Raw genomic sequence first — 17,972 nt, 5'->3', positions numbered from 1 at the left:
CAGAAGCAATTACTGAATAAGCAGACTTGCTCTCAGAAAGTGGTAAGCAGCTGCCTTTTGACAGGCAAGCTTTCTTTGGAAATGTTACAGGCCGGTTACTCCAAAAAGGCTCAAAAGGAGTCACTTTTTGAGATTTTTCTGGATGACATGGAGAATAGGATGAAGTACTGTGCATGACTGTAAAAGGACAAAGGAAAAGGGGATTAGAAAACAGAATGGAAGAACGTATTAGAAACAGTGCTAGTGAATTGAAGTATCTCTGAGGGATATAATGACAAATTCAATTATAATTCAGTTAGGAAAATGCCATTGTCTAAAATAACTTGATTATATTCCGTGTTTATTTTGCATCAGTAGCTTCTGCATCTAATTTTCTTAGCTTACAGGTAAAGTCAAGACATTTTCCTGATGGCTACAGGCCACCCATGTGTCAAAAAACCAAAAATAATGTTTTTAAGCTAAGCTCGTGAAGGTTTAATAATCAGACATACTTTAGAAGTGCTATCATTGAAGGAAGAAGCAAGTTGGCAAGTAGTTCAGTTCTTTGCAATTATAATGGCCCACCAAGATACATTAGAAAAAATACACTTCTCTGGCTTTATATGTACTTGAAGGTTATCTATAATTGTAGTAGAGTGTCTCATGGGTATTTCAGATGCCACTTTGGCAAACCATAAACTGAAATATGAGCATCTGCATTCTGTAAGTAGGACTGATAGATCACCTTACAGGTACAGAAGTAGCCAATCTGAATAAATGACTAATTTATAGAGGTGTAATTAAAAATATATGTATATATATTTAGCATAGTTTTCTCTGATTTCTCTCCTTGCAGGAGAGAATAGGAATTCTTCTTAATAGCCTTCTTGAAGAGGTTAGTATTCAGTTGTTAAGCCTGCAGCTAGCTTGATACTTCAAGCAGAATGTTTCTGTACAGTTTTTCATACTGTCAAAAGTGGTATCTGGTAGGTGGTCTTATGTAAGCCACTTTCTTATCTTACTTATCTGTTGAACAGTGATCTTGAAGTTAAATATACCTGGGTTTTTTTTTTCCATTTTATGATGCATACTTTTAACTGTATTAACTAGTGCTTAGAATTTATTGCAGTTTTCATGATGTCCAATAAGTAAGCCTTGATGTTGATGCTTAGGCATTGAGAATAACATCCAAGACAAGTAATGTTGCTCCAGTATATCATCAAAATGAAACACATTATTTTGTTGTTGTTGTTGTTGTTTTTATGTATCTGAATCTTATCCAGAAGTGAACTAGATACTTTCAAAGTACAAAAATTTGAATGGCAAACTCAACACAGCTGTCTCGGGATTAATACAAGTAACAAAAAGTCTCTATTAGTAGACTGTACGTGAATATTTTCGTGGAAAACTGATTTTAGTAATAGGCCATTGTTTCAGACTGTATTCGGTCCCTAGGTCAGATAACTTTGCTGTTTTTTGCCTAAGATGAAGGGAGCAGAAGGGAATTGCTAAAAGAGTGCAAACCAGTGTGAGTAGCTGAAGAAAGAGTCCTCTCTGAGAGAATAAAAACCAAAGTAATTTAAAGACTACTAGTAAGGTACATGAGGTTAGAAATGTTTTAACAGATAGCATGAATCATTCATCCCATTAGACAGGAGTAAAAGTGGTGTAACTCTGGCACTTTAAATGAATTTGCATGTTTAGTTCTCAAGACTTTGTACACTACAAATTTAAACATATATTTTAATTGCTTCCATGCAAAAGAGTGTTGACTTGAGGGCTTGCTTTAATAGCGCAGCGCAGTGCTATATGTGTTCCTTTAATAATGTTACAGAGACTGGTTCTCTCTTTTTTTTAATAATGAATATAATACTCTTTGTTTTGTACTGGAAAAGTTTCTCAGAGTAGTAGGAAACTAATGAAGTAGAAAAAAAAAAGATATTTGATTGCTATTTTCATTGCAAATAAAGTGACTAAATGCTCTATAATATATGTGGTTAACCTTGTTTTTAAATTAAAAGGGATCCATATGATTGATTTATCAACAGAATGGAACTTTTGGAAAACATATCTCCCTTCATATCTCCTGTGAAAAAAAGCTGAGGGAACTGGGCTTAATTAGCTAGGAGAAGAGAAGGCTCCCAGGAGACCTTATTGTGACCTTCCAGTACATGAAGAGAGCGTACAAAAAGGAGGGAGAACGGCTGTTTACGAGGTGGATAGTGATAGGACAAGGGGGAATGGTTTTAAAGACAGGGAAGATTTAAGTTAGATATTAGGAGGAAGTTTTTCACACAGAGGTGGTGATACATTGGAACAGGTTGCCCAAGGAGGTTGTGGATGCCCCATCCCTGGAGGCATTCAGGGCCAGGCTGGATGTGGCTCTGGGCAGCCTGGTCTGGTGGTTGGTGACCCTGCACATAGCAGGGGGGTTGAAACTCTGTGATCATTGTGGTCCTTTTCAACCCAGGCCATTCTGTGATTCATTGTCATTGTTAGAACATGATTGATGTAAATAGTGGTGTTACTCTCATTGAAAAAAGTTCCTGTAGCATTTTTGCAAAAAAACCCACCATCCTTAGATTAAATACCTACAGTCAGCAGTCCCTCTTTGTTCATACCAGTTGAATATTGAAAAATGAAGTAGAGGGATCTAAATCGAATTTAAGAATGATAACCGTACAGTTGTGGAGAGAGTCACTACTGTACAACTTGTACTCTGTCAAGGTAATTCAATTATGGATGGTTATAGTTGAGTGTAATTTGTTAATGTGTTCCTTGCAAAGGGAGAGTAATTCTAACAAAGCACTGACGATTTTATAAATTTTTACAAAGATGCTGTAAAAGGAAAGGGATTTTCTCAGAATCTTATGATATGCATAAAACATTGAATATATTACATTTCTGTGTGTTGGGAAATAAGTTTTTATAAAATGTCATGGTATCTTAGTCTTTCAGATTATAATGACTGTAATATTCCTTTTAAATTTCCCCTTTTTAAAACTAGTAATGATCAAAGTTTGGATTAATATTAATTTTCTTTTGCACTTGGTAGTTTTTAGAAATGAGACTTGAGAGGCGCCAGAGGTGAATCAGCCTGTCTTTTGCCTTTTTGGTCAGGGCACTCTTTTGAAGAGCAGGTTCAGAGAGAGCAGTGGTAGCTGAGATTAGAGGCCAGCAAAGGCACAGAGCTACGGGTTATGTTGCTCACTCTTCTGTTTTTGGGTGTTTTTTTTGACTCCGTTATGTTTTCCAGGTCTTAGAGGCCAAGTATTTATTAGAATTGTAGTGAAACAGTCCCACTGCTCATGGTGAAGGCCTAAGGCAGCATTTACAAGGAGCCACATGAGAAGTCCTAGTGATGAGGCCACAGCCTTCACCCAGGGAGATGTGTTCTTCCTGCCTTCTGTGCTTTGTACAGGGTCTCATATTCTCCCTAGGATGACAGTGGCATTTCCCAAAGGAAGCCTTTAAGCCACGTGAGCCATCTGGAAAGAGCACAAGCCAGTAAGCTTAATACTGGGAACATTGATGTTTTATCTTTTATTTTGAGGAGCACTGTACTTCATCACACTGATATGCATGATAGACCCTTTTAAATAAGTATTTTGTGAAGTCTTTTCTGTCAGGAGAGGCCAAGTGGGAGATTCCAGATAATTGAAAGGGTGAAGTAAAGAAACAAATTTTGAATGTCATCTGAACATCATCTCGGTCCTTGAAGTTTAAATGGGAAAAGATACGATTCTTCTTCTCAGTACCTTCCTGTAACCAGTGCATTACAGAAGAAAGCATATGATGCATGACATTTAGTAGTGATTTTTCTTGAGAGAGACCTTTAGGTTTTGAAGCTAAATAGTTTGTGCATGGTTTAGCACAATATAAAAAAGTCCAATAACTGAAATGAGGCATAAAGCCTCATTTTATCTTCATCTTCACTATGTGCATTTCAACACAACCTTCATAATGATGTTTTGAACTTCTGTTGCCCATACAATCAAATATTTCACAATTCTTTGAAAGCATTAAAGAACGATCATTGGTTTTAAAGTCACACTTTCATTTTTTACCTACTATTATTCGCAGTAATCTGGAAGATAAGCAGTAGTGAAAGCAACTGGGTAAAGAAAACAGCAGCCTGTTTTGTGCGTTTCCCATCAGTACCTTGCACAGTTGGTTTTACTGAGTTCTTGTTCCAGTGAGCATAATTGAGATGGCACAAAATGAATCAAGGCTGAGGGAGAATTAGATTAAAAAGGGTTATACTCTTAAGTGGATATATGGATGCATATGAAGCAGCTTTAAAAAAAAAAAAAAAAAGAAAAAAGATAAATATTGAGTTTGTAACTTGTATTTTCTCTATAAGGTAAGTATTTACTGCTGATTCTGTCTTACAGGTGAGGAATGAGGGAGGAAAATTAAGCCCAGAGCTCATAAGTGACGTATAGAGATAATACAGCTGAATCATGGATTGAGGAAGGCATAGAAGTTAATCTCATAACTGACTTCAGGGTTTTTGATTTACCATCAATAGCGGAGAAGGCACTGTAAGCACAGTTGTGTTTGTGATTACGGTTGTAGCATAATTAAATTCACTGGGTGTTTCTGAGCGTATTATGATTTTGACTTGACTGAATATTTTCTTGAAGCTTGAGGTGCAAATCCCTACAGATATTCCTTATTTTGAGTATTTGTTCTCAATGCATTTTATATCACATAGTTTTCAAACTTACTGCTTCTAATTTTTTGTTCTTCACTTTGTGTTTTATAGTGAGGTTTCAAAGCTGTGATGAAAACCGAAAAATATACTTTGGAAGCAGTGAGCCAGAAGATTTCAGAGTAGGTGAAGATGGTGTAGTATATGCAGAGAGAAGCTTTCAACTTTCAGCAGAGCCCACAGAGTTTGTAGTGTCTGCTCAAGACAAGGAAACTCAGGAAGAATGGCAAATGAAGGTGAAGCTAACCCCTGAACCAGCATTCACAGGGGCCTCAGAAAAGGTAAAACAGTAACTATAAATGCTGTATGTATAAGCATCTGTCCAGAAACAAGCTTAAAAACAGGTCTTTAATTCTGGCTGTCATGCACCTCTCCATGAGGTATTTTACTAAATGGGCAAATACTGCATGAATAATTGTAAAGCTGGAGCCTTAAAAGAGCTTCTCTGTTGTTATTCTGTAGCTTTGCTAAGGCATGGAAAAGGCATATCTGTTTAAATATGTAGGATTCATTTATGTTTGAGCTTTTTGTTTGTATAGTTTGAGATTTATACCTAAACTTAAGTCGGACATGGTCATTTCTTTATTTTAAATTGCTTGAAAGTATTGCGGTATTTATCCAAGCAGTTAAATATAACCACAAAATAAACAAATCTGTGCTAGTATGCATCAGTCAAGTTTATTAGATGGGAGCTGTATTTTGCAGCAGTAGTAGGAAAGCATTTCTGGCAGGGAATATTGGCTTTGTCTTGTCCCCTCATAATCAAATTGGAAGCTGTAAATTATTCATGATGCCAACTCTACTTGGTAAGGAAGATAGTCTCCCTCTGCTGGAAGCTGCCATAGGATAAATCATGTACTGTGCTGTACCAGAAATCACACCTAGCGATATCTGAATAACATAATATATTTACTTTAGGAAATCAGTATTAGGTCTGCTCTGTATTATTACTTGCTGCTTGGTGTTTCTTCTCTTATAAGCTGATTAATTTACAAACAAGGAACAAAATTTATTCCTGCATTAGTATATCTGTTATGGATATACATTAAAGATTTAGGCATAATTTCAAAATGGATGGTGTGATTATGCAAGATATTTTTGCTGAGAACATTTAGGAAATCAAAGCTCTGTAACTTTCAGGGTGTGTTTGTTTTGTTTTGTTTTTTCTGTTTGCAGATTGCTTTTAAACCTTTTAAGGCATGTTTTTAAACAAGGAAATATTGTTGTTTTGTCCAAAAAAGTCTGTAAAAGGGCATATGCTTAGATACGCAACAGCATGCCCTGTTCCTTCCACAGATGCAGTTCAGGCATCTCTAACATAAGTAGAATATAGAGTAGTGGAATCTGGCCTTCAGTTGGACATCTGTTTTTAGTCCGTGACACATTTGATTAGATTAATGACTAAGGGAAGGGATGGGGAGAGGAAAGAGATTTTTCTCCTAAAAGATTTTGAAAATGTTTTTGTCTCACTGTCTCCACCCTTAAGCAAGCTAGCATGGGTATGTGTGTGCTGGCTTCCAAAGGCTGAAATGACTGCGGCTGTAGAAGGGAATGGGAAAAGAATGTTGACACCCAGCAGAGATTAATGCCCAACGTGTAAAGTGGGTCATCTACAGCATCCATCATGGCTGACATAGGTTTAAAATAATTACAGCATTAATTCGATGGGATTTAATAGGGTCATAAATATTTGAGACATTCCTTACCAGTATGTATTAAACTTCTCTTGAAACTCAAATTATATTTTAGAACACCCAGATCTAAATTTAATATACAGTAACACATTACCTGGACTGAAGTTCCAGCTAATGAGAAATACATAAAGGCATACTATTAAATTCTGCAAAATATTAACTACTTTCCTGAAAGTGGAGGATAGTTTACACAGTAGTGCCATGTTATAAATGGCTTATGATTTCATTTCTCTTCTGACATGAATAAGGAGGAAAGAAAAGGAGTTTTTCTCATACAGTTGTAAATAACATTTGGCTATTTTTGTACTCATCTGTTAATGTAAATAACACAGCGGAAAGACAGCTATTCAGTCAATTATGAAATTGTATCCAAAGTATTTTATAACGTTTCCTAACACATGCATAATTTTACCATGTACCTGGGAAAGGACCAAAAGAAAATTGAAGACATCATATTTCCATGGCAACAGTATAAGGACAGCAGCCATCTGAAGAGACAGAAGAGAGACTGGGTTATCCCTCCAATCAACCTACCAGAAAATTCCAGAGGCCCTTTTCCTCAAGAATTAGTTAGGGTAAGGAAGTTAATAGAAATATGATTTCAGTGTCCTTAAAGTGTTCTTGGAGAGACTTCATGTGAACGATGTTTTGTTTGCAATCCAGATGTTCATCGAGGTCTTTTGGGCTGATTGCTATTTATTCCTATATTACTGATTTATTTTTAAGTTGTCCCCATGCTCCTGTACTGGAATAAGGTGATTTTATTTCTGGTGGTAAGTACTGTGACAACTTCCTCCCTGTTAAGGAGAATCTCTGCAGGTTCAGAATGCTCTGGTTAACCTACAGAGGAGTTCTCCACTGGGAGATGTGCAGGAGTTTACAGGAGGAAGACTGTACCAGGAGGCAGGAGGAAGAGGGATGTGATAGGGTTAAGGACGTTGGTTCCTTTGCAGGACTCTGCATCACAATGCTGAGAGTCCAGTGCAGGAGACCTTCCATCCACGGTCATGATTGTTACAAAAAGTAATCAGAGATAATTTTATGTTCCTGGAATTTTATTAACTCGCTTTATGACAAGTGAAAGAGTGTGACTGAAAACCTCAGTCTTTATACTAACCATCACAGCAGCAGTTACATCTACTGGTTGTTTGTAGCTAATGTAAACATTATCTTTTTGACGCACAGATTAGATCTGATCGTGATAAAAGCCTTTCGCTACGGTACAGTGTGACTGGCCCAGGAGCTGACCAACCTCCAACAGGAATCTTCATCATCAACCCCATCTCAGGACAGCTGTCTGTGACAAAGCCTTTAGATCGGGAGCAGATTGCTTCTTTTCATGTAAGAGTTTAATTTACCATAAATCAGATTATCAAATTGAAGATTAACATCTGCTTCAAACATGACTTGAGCAGCCGGCATTTAGTTTTCTATGAGATATGATTTGAAGAGTCTGTAGCAGATTTATATTTATTGTACTTACTGAGGCTAACTCTTACTATGCCTAAGCAGCTTAAATGCATTAACAGACATAAACAGTGATTAAATGTATTTATATAAAGTAATTTTAAAAGATTGAAATATGGTTACTGTAGTTTATATTTCAAATGCAGGCCATTGATCACAGTCTCCACTATTGCATATTTTTCAAAAGTTTACTTTTAATTCAGCAACTTAAATTAAGACAAGACTGCTATTAGAATTGCAGCAGCTGTGATTTGAGAAATGGATGGGAAGAATAACGTACCAATTTTCATTTTCGGGGCAAGTCTAAGCATTTTAATGGAATTGTAAATCAGTCTGCCAGCTTATGAAAATGATATTCTTTGCTCTAAAGGAATTGACAGAGTAGACCATTGGTTCCAGTTTTAGTCCAAAAGAAGGCTTTGAAGGAAGGAGGGAGACCAAACTTTGGCCTAGAATTTTCGCTGCTGTTGAAAGGCCTGGTTGAAATTTTTACTACACTCACTCAGCTCTTAGAGAGAACTTCCAGCATGCTGTTGATTAAAACACTCCTTGTCTGGCTCTCTTGAAATCTATTTGAGTGCTACTCCTGAATGGAGGACATAGCAGATGGCATTTGTGTCTGGAACCTGGCTCTTGCAAGGACAAATGGTTCCAGCATCTATGAGGTTTTACTGAAAATTTGGCAATTTAAGATTTATTGACATAAGAATTTACATCTGTATGAGCCATTTTCAGAGTAGTGAGTTAATCATGGCTTCTTGCTCTTTTCTAGTAGGTTTGCAGCCAGTAGATAGATACCTAATGGGCTTTAGCAGGATGTTTTTTTCTTTTTGCATAGCAATTGCCAGGTTATGGCCTAGATACATAGGTTTATATTTTCAAAAACAACCATGTTCCCCCATTTTTTTTTTTTCTGTCCAATTTAAGTTTATTTAGGTAAGCCTGACTGTCAAAGGTAGTTAGCCTTTTTTGACAACCAGGACATTAAATGTAACAGTTTCAGTTTCAAAGATGTTTGGTCTGTAAACTTCAGCTTAATTTTAGTCTGGCATTTTATTGTGTTTGTTGACAGTGATTTATCACAAACTTTGCCTTGGTTACCTTTATCGTGTATTACAAATATATTCTCTACGCTTTTTCTATGCATTCATGTCTGTTCAATATCCATAATATCAGCTAAGAGTGTTTGAAAGTGATGCCAGCATTTATTCCCTTTGAATTGTTAATGAGGTCTATCTTTTTAAATTTTTCATCCCTTTAATATAAATATGCATGCTTTTGGAGACTGATTTTTAATGATCATTATTAAGAAGAGAATTATATTTGACAGCTGGCATTGGTATTAATCAAAATTATATGATTCAAAAGAATTTTCAACAAATCAAAGTAGTATATAACTTCTAAATAGTTCAGATACCAGTTATCAACCTGAAAACTTAAACGATCGGTGTGGGGGAGCAGTGGAAGCTGACAGACTGCACTGATCTAAATATGTCTGGCCTGAATCATTGTGTCACCATTATTAGTATCTACTCGTGACTGTGTTTTGCAAATTCTAATATTTCACGATAATTTTTGTAGCTGAGAGCACATGCAGTGGATGTAAATGGAAACCAGGTGGAAAATCCTATTGATATTGTGATTAACGTCATTGACATGAATGATAACAGACCTGAGTTCCTGCATCAGGTTTGGAATGGGACAGTCCCTGAAGGATCAAAGCCAGGTAATATATGGGCTTTCTGAGCAGAGAGGAGGTGGGGGAAGGAGAAAGTTACACAGTTATGTTTTGAAAAGATGATAAAGGGTGTATCTTCATACCTTCTAACATTTTCAAGGGTGTCTTATAAATGTAATGAGTGAAATCTCGGGTACTGTCTTACTCTTTCACCTCATTTTTAACTCTTTTTAGTATGTCAAAGAAGGAAACTATTACATAAACTAAAACAGAGGAGGATTTAAGATTATGATTAGGTTCCTGTTTTTGAAAATCCTATTTAAAATGTTACAGTTCTTCCAGTTATGTTCATAGTAGCAATTGCTGCTCATTTACTTGACAACTGAGGATATAAGAGACGTCTCGCACACCAGCAGATTCAGTTCCAGCTCTGATTCTCAGAGGCTCGGAAACTGGGATTTGAAATCAAACATTTGCATTTGAATTCTTGAGAAAACTCTAAATGTTGTTCACATCTCATTAAAATTCTAATCAGCTCATGTTTACATTTGCACTATGGCTGAAATGGCTTCCTTAATTTGTCCATAGTGCAAAACGAAATTTTTAAAAAGGCTAGCAAAAGGAATAGATTTTCTCACTTTGCAGTGTTGACTTGGCATTGAGATGGAAAGAACGTGCATCTCAAAGACCTTTGAAAAAGTATTACTTACATTCATTTTCAATCACTATCATTATGTGCACCAATTCTGAAAATCAAGTATATTTTCTTTGGCCCAATTAATAATATTTTTATCTTAACATTGGGAAACTATGTTGTTACAGAAATGTTATTTATGGCAGAACTGTAAGATTTCACTGTTTATGGAGCTTCTTCAGTTCTAAGCAAACCTGATATTTTATAAACAGAAAGTATTTTTATCTCCTGTTATGTATTTTAATTACCCTGCTGGTGAATCTTGGGTTTAATCAGTTTGTTTTGAGAAAGAGAAGGAATGTGTAGAGTTTACCAAAAGAAATATATACTTTGACCGTTGCTTGTAAGTGATCTTGGGTAATCTGAGTAAACTGTTTATATAACATCAATTATTTATCCTGCTGCTAGGAACCTATGTGATGACTGTTACTGCCATAGATGCTGATGATCCCAATGCACAGAATGGGATGCTGAGATACAGAATCTTGTCACAGGCACCAAGCAGTCCCTCTCCCAACATGTTTACAATCAACAATGAGACTGGTGATATTATTACTGTAGCAGCTGGGCTTGACAGAGAGGTATGGCAGATCTTGATATTGTAGAGTGGTTGTGTTGAGTGTTGTGAAAATGCACAATTTTTGTGAGTAATTGCAAGTATTTCACCCCCTTTCCCACTCTTTCTTCCTTTCATCATTCTGTTGACACTAGTCATTACTCTAGGCCCAGAGTATACAAAGCTAAAAAAGAGAAAATGACTACATGGAAGGAAATTAACCACAGACAATTTGTATGTGCTTTTAAGGAATGGGTACACTCTAAATCAGGATGATGCAGACGAGGTTTCAGGTGCTCAACTTGGGTGCTGAAATGGAAGACTTTCCTCAGCTCCAACCCTCTCCTCTTGCTGAGTTCTGTAAGCAGAGAGTAGATGGAAAATAGAATTGGCTTTCTGTTTTATTAATCTTGGAAGCTCAGGAGAGGAGCTTCTATCCTCCCTGCTCTTCTTCCTAGCTCTTCACAGAGAGGTGGTAAATATTTTAAATCTTCTAGATTCTGTGTTGCTAAATTGCAGTAATGCCCTGATCTGAACTTTGCTGATTAAAATAAACCAGGAAAAGCATGACTGATGATAAAATTTGAATTGTACACGTCTCTAAGAAATAAAGAAGTCTGTTGTGGAAACTGTATAGAGAAAAGTAGGTCTTAAAAATCTGATCACACATTTGAAAACTTTAGAAAAAAATTCCGTCAGTAGCTACCTGCCACGTCCTGGACAAATGCCATGCTGTCCAGACAGTTCTTTACTAAGCCCTCCACTGGAGAGAGAAGGTGCCAAGTCCTTTGCTCTGGTTTACCAAGCTGTGAGGTGAAAATATTTCCCTCTTCAGTTCAGATGTGTTACATGGGCTAACGACTTTTTGAACTAGCTCAGACTTCACAAGAGACGACAGGTTATTTCATAAAGAAACTATAAAATCCAAGCAAATTTTAACTGAACGTATCTTGTTTTCAGTTTTGGTTTTACTAACCTCATTTTAGCATATTGAATCTGAAATACTTTTTTAATTAAATGTGAAGTTCAGCTTTTAGCTGTTTGCTTATACTTATTCAAAATGGAGAGCAAAAGGGTGCTCTTGATTGGATATTAATATTTGACTGCACTTGGCAGTTTTAAAGTGGCTATCAGAAGCTTTGAAAAGCTAGACAGACAAACAGATATTGTGGCTAATTTTTTTAAAAAAGTTTTATTAATATTTCTTCTGTTAAAGTTGTTTTTTATGAGACTGGAATTAAGAAAAGGAAAAAAAACCTGAACCTTATAATATTGCAGTGCTAAAAGAATGATGGGTGGCTCTGCTCTTGTTTTTAAAATCCCCTGGTCATCTTTGACAGGTACGCTTTTTACCTTTTGGCAGGTAAACACATAGAGATAACTCAGAGTTTTATTGCTTAGTGACTAGCTTTACTGTGATTTAACTTGGAAGAAACCAGCAGTCTTTGCAGCTTTGATGCTCATATAACTTTGGAAGAAGACTTGTCATTTGCTGTCAGTTTTCCCAGAGGATCACTGTACTGATACCCAAATGCGTATTTATAAACATTTATTGCGCATGTTGAATATTAATGATTAATTTTAAAGCATTGAAATATTAAATTAGACTAATATGAGATAAATTGGTTTCCTTCCCAAGCTATTGCTTTGCTTCCTTCATTTCCTGAGTTTCATGAGAGTCAATTTAATTAAAACAGTCAGGATTCTCAAAAGCCAGATCTGAATCAAGCAGGGCTTCTTACAGTGCTCTGGGGAATGCTGTTGTACTTGGACTTCACTGCAGAGGTGGTGTCTGTGAGCCTCCTCTGGGCTACCACAGTCTTCTCTTTTCTTTGAATCTTGATACCCTTTGTGAAATTCTAATTGGGCTCACTAAATACTGAGGACACTTTTAAATTCTTACACGAGCATAAGTGTTGAAGGCATTAAAAAAAAAAAAAAAAAAAAAAAAGGTGGTCCCCCTGATAGCATTCCTAATAAAATAGTTCAGTTGAAAAGGACCTTGAAAGATCATGTAGTCCAACTGTCTGAACTCTCCAGGGCTAACAGAAGTAGCATGATATTAACTTTGAATAATCTGCTGGGGCATTTTAGGTTAAATACAGGCAATGCATTGTCCACATGAACGTGCACAGGAAGGGAGAATTGCTTAAGTACTCAGCTACGGGCAGAAGGAATCTTTCACTTGTTCCCCAGAAGATGCTTTTTCATGAGCTCCAGCTGTTCTCATTTCTTCCACTACTGCTGTGGAAGAATCTGCTTCAACATTAAAACATCTGCCTTTCTGCGGCTGGAGGTACAGAAGTCAGGCAGGATACTTAAATTTACACACAGGCATTCCTGTCTCACGTGAGGTTAATTCAGTGAAGTGCTCTTTTTTATTTGGCCTGTGTTGAAGTGGAAAGATTTGACCTGATGAGGTCTGTGTTCTTTCTTGAAGCTGCCAGCTCGTTTTCAGATGCGTTGCTGCAAAGTTTCTGTGCAGGCTGCTGACACATGCTCAACGGCTTACTCCTGGCTGCTTCTCAACTCTCAGTAAAACGAGGAGAGCAACCTCCCTTATTTTCCCCATGCTTGTAAAAGTTGTGCGCATGCTGATTTTCCTGAAGTTTCATTCCCCAGCAGTTGATCTCACGTATCTGAGTGCTGGAAAGGGGTGAGAGAAGGACAGACAGGAAAAGAACTCACATAACTGCTGACTTTTGGGGCATTTTGAAGAGAATTTCCCATGCGCTTCTTCTGTTGGAATTAAATAAGAAGATTGTGTGAAAGTTGAGTCTCCGTGTAATAATAATGGAGTTTCCTTAATGAAATTTGCTGCTTGGGATCAATGTGCTAAGACCCAGATGAATCAGAAGCACCTGCTGTTTCAATAACTCAGAATCATCTGGCTGCAAGATTTACTTCAATACTGCTCTAGATTTTATTGCTTCACTATAAGTAAAGTATATTTTTTCCTGGATGAAAGCACCAAAAGTATTTCTTTGATTCCCTTCTGACTGTTTCTCGTGTTGGTGTCGTAAATGAAACCTTTAGGATGTTTACTTAAGACTTACGAAGGTCACTTTGCAAGTATATTTTCCAAAGCAGAATGTGTATAATATGGGTGTGTTATTGAATGTATATATTACATTTCTCTATAAATAAGATTAGTATTGGTTTTGTTTAAAAAAGACCCATGGGATGCTTATGCAATAATAGACAGTGTCTTGTAGGAGTTCCTTTGTGAAAGAGGACATGAGCATAAATTATCTTCAGTGTCACATAAAGATGAATACATTTGTTTTAAAACTTTATATTCAGTAGCTTGTATTTGCAGAATAGAAGTGTGCATTTCTAGCATTGCGTTGCAAAAAAAAAAAAAAAAAAAGGATATCATCAGTGTCATTGTCCTTACTCATTTTTGTGTCAGTAATTCTATTTCCTAAGCTATTTACACGAGCAATAATCTGTCACAAAGCTCAGTTTTTAAGTAATGGGAGAAATGATATTACCAAGTGGAAAATTATGCTTTTTTAAAGTATTTTTATTTTGCTACAAAGATTTTGGCTGTGTTGGCAAACTGTTCATGAAATTGATGTTTCAAAGTAACAGTAACTTCTTATGTTCGAGTTTTCTTTTTTAAAGAATTGAATTTATGATGATAGCACCTACCTCGCTCTCTCTGAACTAAATTTGAAACTGAAAAACAATAAAGTATACGCACTGTTTTTATGGTAGAAACTATGGATGAGTTAAAAGCAACTTCCAAGCAGCGTTGTGTCAGAGTTTCTAATTTTATTTCTTTATTCTTATTTTTAACTACAACCGTGTCAGCTGCGTGTTATAAAGCCAACCAGTCAGAGGCCAGCTCCCAGCAGGGCATTTCTTTTACAGAGAAAAGAAGCTGTGCTTGGGAACACTGGCCTCCCTCCAGGCCTGCCGGAGAGCATGGCTCCCTGGCTCACAGAGCCCGAGTAACACCACGCGAGGGAGGAGGCAGCAGCCATCTTCTCCAGAGTGTTTAACATTTATGGAAGTAGTTTGCTGGGTAGCTGCCTCCCCCTTCTTCCAGCTGCCCCCACTGGTCTCAGTAAGCCCTGACACCGTTTGTTTCCATAGCAATGGCAAGAAGTTGCAACTACCCTTGTATACTTAGGCCTGACCGTTATGGTGGCTTAGCCAACGGATGTACCTTGGCTCAGCCCTCTCAAATGCTTTTGAGGACTTAACTGTGTCATAGTATAAACTGTGCTGTTTCTTTTTCTTTTTTTTTCTTTTTTTTTCTCATTTAAAAAAAAAAAGTGTTTCTAAACCTGTGATAATAGCATTAACTGCCTGTTTTCAATTTTGCAAATAGGAAGTAGGCAGTCTGTGGTTATATTAGTGGTATTTGGAAAGTCAAGCGGTGGTTCAACACAGTTGAATGCAACTTGGTGCATTATTTTTGTGGTACAAACTTTGCTTCTGTCATTTCAAGTGATGCTAACTAGAATAAACAGTACGATGAGCTCAGTGTTTAGCGACGTGTAATTTTGGAAACACCTGCTGTCCTACAGTAATGTTAGTTTTGTCTAAAACTTATGTTGATGTCATTTTGTGTTTTAGAAAGTACAACAATATACATTAATAATTCAAGCTACGGACATGGAAGGAAACCCAACATATGGTCTTTCAAACACAGCAACTGCTGTCATCACTGTGACAGATGTCAATGACAATCCTCCAGAGTTCACTGCTATGACTGTAAGTACAGGGTAGGACTAATGGAAGGATGTGCATATTTATAACTATTCCCCACTTTTCTCATCATGCTCACAGATGGTGAATGTTTATTACTTATTGAATAGCTTATTAGCAGGTAGGACTTAAATACATGCAGGATATAGTAAATACCTTAGATATGGTATTCTCCTTAGACTCAAAGCAAAAGTAGATTAGGGAATTGAACTGTCCGCTTTCTGGTTGGCCTCAGGTGAACTTTGTTAGATAAGTTGTCAGGGCTCCAGTGATGAGAGAGATGCTCCAGTACCAAACAAAGTGGATGCCAGCCTGTGGACTACTTGTACAACTCTTGTATGCGTTTGCGAGTATGATGACAGTCTTTGTTCTTTTTGCAGTTTTATGGTGAAGTACCAGAAAACAGAGTGGATGTCATAGTAGCTAACCTAACAGTAACAGATAAAGATCAGCCACACACGCCTGCGTGGAATGCAAGGTACCAAATGACGGGGGGAGACCCGACAGGCCAATTTACTATCCTGACCGATCCAAATAGCAATGATGGGTTGGTAACTGTTGTCAAGGTAAGAGATGCCTACAATTCAGTGAATTAAAGAGAGATGGAATAAGTGGGAGAACACTGAGAATAAATGTGAACTCCTGAGGCCAGCACAAGTCTTGAAAGTAAAATGAATGTGCACTGTCTATCTTGGGGAAGTAAGCCGTTCATCTTCTGGAATGTTTCCTTGCTTATGCTCTAAGTAGTATTCTAAGTGATCAATTGTAAAAGGCAGGTAAGATAGTTGAAAATGACAGATTTTGAAGCTTTATTTACCAAAATATAGGAATTAGTCTGGAAAAAAGTGTTTGCTTAGCATTCATTGCTAGTCTCGTGAAACAGCTTCCTACCTCCTGGCATCCATTAGTAGTAATGCTTGTTGTCTGCTGGTATTATGTCAACACGTTCCCGTTAAGGAACAGGTACAGTTTAAACAGTCAAGTCACAACCAGAGAGGAAAAAGTGATAGGTGGGAGGCTACTTCTACAAGAGACTTATAAAGACTGGCTATTTTTAAAACCTCATTTAAATACCTTTTATGGAATAACCTGTCTATCTTCATTCCATATCCAACACTGCTCCGTGTTGAGGGTTGACTTACTTAAAGTGATAATAACAGTGTGATTCTATAATTAAGCCTGACAAGCAGTAGCCACCTTTCCTCATGACTCTCTGATAAGTGTAACCTCTGAGCTGGCCTGTTCTGCTTTTGGCCCATCCAGTTATAAAGTCAAGTGTAAGATGCCAGTGTTCCCATTTGGAAATTAAAACATTCATTCTCTTTTCTAATTCTTTTTCCTTTTTTAATCATCTCAGTATTTAGGTGAGAAAAAGATATCACTCTAGCTGTACAAAACTCCACACTGGGGTGGTGTTGGTTTTTTTTTATAACTCTCTGTTCTATAACTGTACTTCCCCAGAGGTACCAATTGTTATATTACAGTCTTCAAGCAAGTATTGCATGTCTGTGCTTTGTAATTAGACACATGCGTATCTTTCTCAGATCTAAGAATAGCATAAAACTAGAAACCTCTGGAAAAGTGAATCTGAAAAATTACTTAGATTAAACCAAAGTAACAAAAGAGAAGCAGCCGGGAGCATGCAAGTCTCTAATGTATTTGACATAGCTTTGCTCACTGAGAATTTGTTAAAATAAATCTGTGTCCCCTCTATTGCTGGTGTCTCAGTGTTTTGCCATGTCTGACCTGGTTTAACAACAAAATAGCAGCATGTGGGAGCTGCATTTGGAAAAAGAACTTATTCCTACAAATGAAAGGGAATGATGGGTCTGTTCAGAAGGGGGTCAGATGTATTATCTGAAATCAGAAGCTCTTAAACAGCATAGAAAATTCAGCTTACGGTGGTGAATTGCAGTTCTGCAGTCTGACCAGCAGCACTTCTGTAAGAACCCAGACACAGGGTTGTTTGCAATGCAGTGAATTGATCTGTCAACTTGTAATGAAGATTGGGTTGTCTCTTGATTGACTTCATGCTGTCAGGTGCCAGTTGCCTTAGTAAGTCTAGAGTTAGTGCAGGCAGGTCAGTGCGTAGCACTAGTGAGAATCAGGTCTTAAGAAATGCCTCAGCCATGTGCAGCACAACAAAGGAACTCTAGCTTCAGACTGTCTCTACTCCTTAAACTGGACTCCTGGCTCAGTGAGGAAGTCCCCAGACTATGGGGTATCGGAACTCTGAAAATGGAGCAGTAGGGATATCAGCAATGGGGTTAGCTGGGATTACAGTCTTTCTAGTAAAATACAAGGACATAGGAATCCATGATCTAGGGGCTAGGTATGGTTGTGATCTTGTTTATAGGACACTTGCCTTTCTGTGTTATGATAGTGAAAGTCTCTCCACTGGAGAGCTCCTCTCAGGGCATATCTGCTTAAATGAGTGCCACAAGCTGGGACTCCCTCTGTCATCTTCTGAT

General features: G+C 37.3%; 1 protein-coding gene across 1 annotated transcript in view; it reads left to right on the top strand.

Annotated features, from left to right (window-relative positions):
• Positions 1 to 17,972, top strand: part of CDH2 (cadherin 2) — a 114,290-nt gene that overhangs the window by 70,962 nt on the left and 25,356 nt on the right. The window contains exons 4-10 of the mRNA XM_031612901.2: positions 4,748 to 4,974; positions 6,816 to 6,962; positions 7,573 to 7,728; positions 9,436 to 9,580; positions 10,635 to 10,807; positions 15,370 to 15,507; positions 15,882 to 16,067. Of these exons, the coding sequence (XP_031468761.1) occupies positions 4,748 to 4,974; positions 6,816 to 6,962; positions 7,573 to 7,728; positions 9,436 to 9,580; positions 10,635 to 10,807; positions 15,370 to 15,507; positions 15,882 to 16,067 (1,172 nt within the window). The remainder of the gene's footprint in view (positions 1 to 4,747; positions 4,975 to 6,815; positions 6,963 to 7,572; positions 7,729 to 9,435; positions 9,581 to 10,634; positions 10,808 to 15,369; positions 15,508 to 15,881; positions 16,068 to 17,972) is intronic.

The sequence above is a fragment of the Phasianus colchicus genome, chromosome 3 (genome assembly GCF_987193195.1).
Source record: "Phasianus colchicus chromosome 3, bPhaCol1.hap1.1, whole genome shotgun sequence".
Lineage (NCBI taxonomy): Eukaryota > Metazoa > Chordata > Aves > Galliformes > Phasianidae > Phasianus > Phasianus colchicus.
This window is presented reverse-complemented; position numbering and strand designations above follow the sequence as displayed.